This window comes from Arachis duranensis, chromosome 6 (assembly GCF_000817695.3).
Source record: "Arachis duranensis cultivar V14167 chromosome 6, aradu.V14167.gnm2.J7QH, whole genome shotgun sequence".
Classification (NCBI taxonomy): domain Eukaryota; kingdom Viridiplantae; phylum Streptophyta; class Magnoliopsida; order Fabales; family Fabaceae; genus Arachis; species Arachis duranensis.
In genome coordinates, this window is record NC_029777.3 from 83,790,804 (window position 1) to 83,796,392 (window position 5,589).

A 5,589-nucleotide genomic window follows, 5' to 3' on the forward strand; every position below is an offset into this window, starting at 1 on the left:
CACACTGCGACGACCTCAAGGAAATATTCGAGCAGATCCGATCATACAATATGAGACTCAACCCGGAAAAATGCACCTTTGGAGTTTAAGGAGGCACATTCCTCGGATTTATGTTAACCTCGAGAGGAATTGAAGCAAACCCTGAGAAATGCGAAGTAATACTCAACATGGCGAGCCCTAAAACGATGAAGGAGGTACAACAATTAGCAGGAAGGGTAGCCGCACTTTCTCGATTCTTACCAGCAGTATCAAGCCGATCATACCTGTTCTTCCAGACGATCTTAAAGAATAAGAAATTCCAATGGACAATAGAATGCGAGAAGGCGTTTGACGAGCTTAAAACCATCCTATCATCACCACCCGTGCTGCAAGACCCATATTTGGTAAACCCCTATATTTATATTTGTCTATTTCCAATCACTCTATAAGCTCGGCCCTTGTCATCGAGACAGGAAAGACACAACAGCAAGTATACTTCGTCAGTAGAGTCATGCAGCCAACAGAACAAAGGTATTCTAGGATAGAACAGCTAGCCCTAACACTTGTGGTCACAGCAAGAAGACTAAGACACTACTTCCAAAGCCACACAATAATAGTAAGGACAAACCACCCACTAAGACAAATATTGACAAAACCAGAACTCGCCGGACGCCTAACCAAATGGTCGATCGAGCTCTCAGAATTTGACATTCAGTTTCAGCCTAGATCGGCCCTTAAAGTACAGATCCCCGCCGACTTCATCACGGAACTGACACCTGATGAACATAACAAAACATGGGAATTACATGTGGACGGAGCGTCAAGCCGAGAAGGAAGCGGAGCCGGGATAATCCTGAAAGAAGGAGATGAAGTAGTAGCCGAACAAGCCCTCCAGTTCCACTTCTCGGCAAGCAACAACCAGGCCGAGTATGAGGCCCTCATAGCAGGACTTAAGCTCGCCCTAAGCCACCAAGTACAAAGCCTGACAACATATTGCGACTCCCTCCTGGTGGTCCAACAGATCCGAGGAGAATTCCAGGTAAAAGATCCTTTGCTAGAACAATACTGGCTCATAGTAAAGGATCTCATTTCAAAATTTAGCTCATTTACTATACTACATGTGCATAGAGAACAAAATGTTAGGGCGGACATATTATCCAAACTTGCCGCCACTAGGGCGGATACACAAACATCAGTATTATCACAACTTACACTTACAAAGCCTAGCATTGAACTATTATGCATAGAAAACATTAACCACCTCCATGATTGGAGAACAACTCTTCTTGATTACATAAGTACAGGCACCATACCAGGGAGTGAGCTCAACCCACAACAGTTCAGACATAAAGCGAGCTTCTATACAAAGATAGCAGGAGAACTGTACAGGCGCGGTTTCTCACAACCATTGCTAAAATGCTTAAGCAAAGACGAAGCAAGAGAGGTAATGGACGAAGTTCACGAGGGTGTTTGCAGAAATCACATAAGAGGAAGAGCCTTCGCCGCTAAGATATCCCGAACAGGATATTACTGGCCGACCATAAAGAGAGATTGCATAGCAAAAGTCAAGGCATGTGACAAATGCCAAAAACATGAAGCCATCTCCACAAAACCGGCCGAGGTGTTGCACAGCATGGAGGTAAGCTGGCCTTTCCATAGATGGGGGCTCGATATCCTCGGCCCATTTCCAGTAGCGCCAGGACAGGTAAAATTCCTTTTAGTATCAATAGACTACTTCTCGAAATGGATAGAAGCACAACCCTTAGCAAGGATAACAGCTGAAAAGGTACGATCTTTTATATGAAAAAACATAATATGCCGATTTGGAATACCAAAGGAAATAATATCAGACAATGGTAGACAATTTACAGACAATAAGCTCGGAAAATTTCTAAGAAATTTTAATATACAGCATCATTTTAGCTCGGTCGAACATCCACAAACTAATGGGCAGGCCGAAGCTGCTAACCGAGTTGTATTGCAGGCAATAAAGAGAAAGCTTGATAATGCAAAGGGAGAATGGGCCGAGCTAATCCCGGAAATATTGTGGAGCTACAACACCACAGTACACAACACCATGGGCGAAACACCCTTCAAGTTAGTTTATGGCTCAGAAGCATTAATCCCCGTGGAAATCGGAGTGCCGACATTAAGAGCCGAGCTATACAGCGAACAACATAACATAAGCACCAGAAAGGTCGAGCTTGACATGGCCGAAGAAGACAGAGAAATTGCCGCAATCAGACAAAGAGCCCAGAAACAACTGAAAGAGAGAAAGCACAATAAGAGAGTAGTGCCGAGAACATTCAGCGAAGGCGACCTAGTACTCAGACGAACAGAAGAAGCCAGACGACCTCATTCACATGGCAAGCTCGCCGCAAATTGGGAAGGACCGTTCCGAGTATCAAAAGTAGTCGGAATGGGCGCTTACCAACTTCAAACACTACAAGGCAATCCGATCCCAAGAAATTGGAACATTTCCTCTTTAAAGATGTATACATCTTAACTTGTACAATTAGTGAGTGAAGGCACTCTTTTTCCCCCTTAGAGCTTTTTTCCCCAAAAAGAGGGTTTTGCCTAAGGCGGATTTTAACGAGGCCGGACGCACAAATCTTAAAGAACAAATTCAGACATTTAACCAAACATTCTTTGGTCTCATACAATTCCCCAACATAAACAAAACGCAAAAGCTACGACTACTATTCCAATTCACAAAAGCAAACAATATTAACATAAAAGTCTAACCGACAACGTAATGGTCGGCAATATCCAACAAGTTCAAAATCAAACCGGCCAAGCCAAAACAAACCACAAAATAGAAAAACATCAAATTACAACTAAGAGGGAGGGACATTCTCGCCATGCTCCTCTACAGTTCCATCTACAACTAATTTTCCACCAACCACTATCTTCGTCATGTCAAGCCGATCTTTATCAAACTCTGGCGCCAGCAAAGCAATCTGACTCACAGCACGCTCAAATCCATAAGAAAACATCTCCATTCCATTTTCTTCCAACTCATGGACTCAGGCCGTGAGTTCACCTTTAGCAACATCACTCTCCTTCACCTCGGCCTGCAACAGACGAATCTGATCCCTCAAGCGGACCACATCCTCCTCAAACTCCTTAGCCTTGGCAACAGCACTAATAACAACATTCTCTTTCTCCTTCACCGATTTCTCCAATTCGGCAATTCTCGCTTTATACGACTTATCCAAATCAGCAGTTTTATCCACCACCTCCTGCTGCTCAGCACCAATGAGCTCGGCAGTACGACCAACGCAGAGTAAACGAGAAGTAACAACCCGCAAACACTATCCCAAGGTGAAAAATAACGTTAAGAAAAGCAAAGCGAACTAAAGCAAAAGCAAAAAGTTACCTGAACAAACTTGCCAAGTGCCTCCATACCAATTCTACGAGTCATAAGCATATCACCAGGATACTGCGACGCCCTATCAAATAGCTCGGCAAAGTTGAACTGCTTGCTCCAGAGGGAATGCGAACTAGAACCAGCAATAAAGCCATGAAGCTTCTTTTGCCAATCAAAAACAAGCTCTCCACCACCAACAGCTTCCTGACCACCCTCAGAGATAACCTCCAAGGATACATCGTCCCTTTTTCACTTGAACGAAGACGTGGGATGGGTAACAGAAGAGAAAGCTTGCTCACCAGCATCCTTTCGATCACCAGAGCCACCAACCCTTTTTTTTCTTCTTGTTTAAAAAAGACTGCAACTTGTTGGGATCCAACAAAGGAACTCAGCCACCTACAAGAAACCATAAAAATCAGAAAATCCAACAAAAACCAAAACAAGCAACATACAACCAAAAACATTACCTATGTACGCCTTCAAACCCTCACTATTACCCAAATCATACAAATGCAAAATATCAGGAATGGACATACACTCCCCAACAACAACACTCTCTACAAGAAAGTCCATCACAAACTCCTCCTCCTCACTTCGTTCGGAGGCCTCAAGGATTTGGCTCGGCTCAAAACACCAGTATAGGAGAAATTTCTCACTAAGCTCATCATCCAAATAAAAGGGATATTCAGACTCGGCTGAACGGACCTTAACAAACAGAGACTTAAAATTCTTAAAAGAAGACTTGTAGAGAAGAAAGAGAGACCGACCCGGGAAACTACTAAGGCAGACCCACAAACCCTTACGAACACCCTTCGCCTGAAAAAGTGAGAAGAACAACGACAATGAACAAGGAAATTAAAGGAAATCCATCAAATATTAGAAGGCATGAAGGAACGCCCAGGAATTTGGGTGCAACTGCGACGGCGCACAGTTGAGTTGAGTCAAGACCTCACACTCAAAAGAAGAAAAGGGGAACTTCACACCAAGCTCAATCATACATGGAGTATACATGTAAAAATACTCACAATCACCCCTTCTCTCACAAACCCTATCACTACTGGAACAGGGTTAAAACTCAACGACACATCAGAACCACCCCTAACAAAATCCAAACCCTTCAACTCAGAAAGGGACTCGACACTGATAAAAGAAGAAGAACGAGTTCTAACGTCATCATGAACCCAGTGATACGGATCATCTTCCCTAACCTCAACAGCTTTCAATTTCTCTTTTAACTTTTCACCCGCAATGAAAAGGAAATGAACAACAGCAGTAAAAGAAAATAGAAGAAACATTAACCTTTCGAAGACATAGCGAGAATAAAACGGTGAGAAGAGAAAGCAATGAAGCGTAATTTCCAAAATAAAGAAGATAACTATTATTGCAAGCCCACTATCGTAGTGGGTAAGTTAATTCATGCCCACTAAGAAACGTGGAAAACCCAAGAGGCAGTAAAACATAATAAAGATGACACGACTTACGAAGACACGAAGGTAAAACCATTCAACGCTTTTTCAAATTTTTTCTTTTCTCAACAAAACAACATTTGGCCACGTATGAAAGTCAAAAATATCATTAAAGCTCGTCTACTGTTCTATACAAAACACTAGACGACCTTGGGGGCTATGACGTGTACCCCATAATAATCGGCAACCAAACGCATTCACGAACCGACCTCAAATAACGGAAAACAAACAAAATAGCACATGTCACTAATCATAAGGCCAACGTTATCTTCTGAAAAAGGTTATCCTCAAACAGACTACACTACTCAAACACGACTCTATACAAGTCAAAGATATTGATAACTATACTCACCAGAAAAATCGGAACCCGCAAGGTCCACTAACGCACAATGTCTATAAAACTAATCCCCCTAGCTCGTAAAGGCTCAGGTCACTTTACCCACTCTAATATTATTATTATCATCCTTCGTAACTCACATACTTACTTGAGCGTCGGAGTGCTTTGTGCAGGTGCTCCCGCCGCCGTGTTTCAGAAGGCCGAGGTTAAAAACCACATATCTGTGCCTGGACGACGTATAGCTTGATCAAGGATCCAGGTGCTCGGCTGGAAGCTACAGACCTCGGCGCGTTCAAAACGGAACACAACATATAGTCACTCTTTCAACTTGTGAAGCTGAATATGTTGTTGCCACTGTCTATGCATGTCATGCAATTTGGTTGAAGATACTACTAAAGAAACTTCATTTTGAGCAAACTAAATCCACCAAGATCATG

At 42.9% G+C, this 5,589-nt stretch overlaps 1 protein-coding gene across 1 annotated transcript; it reads left to right on the top strand.

The window, feature by feature from the left end:
• The first annotated feature begins 490 nt into the window (after window positions 1–490).
• On the top strand, window positions 491–2,485 carry LOC107494337 (uncharacterized). Its single transcript, XM_016115394.1, has 2 exons — window positions 491–1,618; window positions 1,892–2,485. Exons 1-2 carry the CDS (start codon window positions 491–493, stop codon window positions 2,483–2,485), a joined length of 1,722 nt encoding a protein of 573 aa, XP_015970880.1.
• The last annotated feature ends 3,104 nt before the right edge of the window (window positions 2,486–5,589 follow it).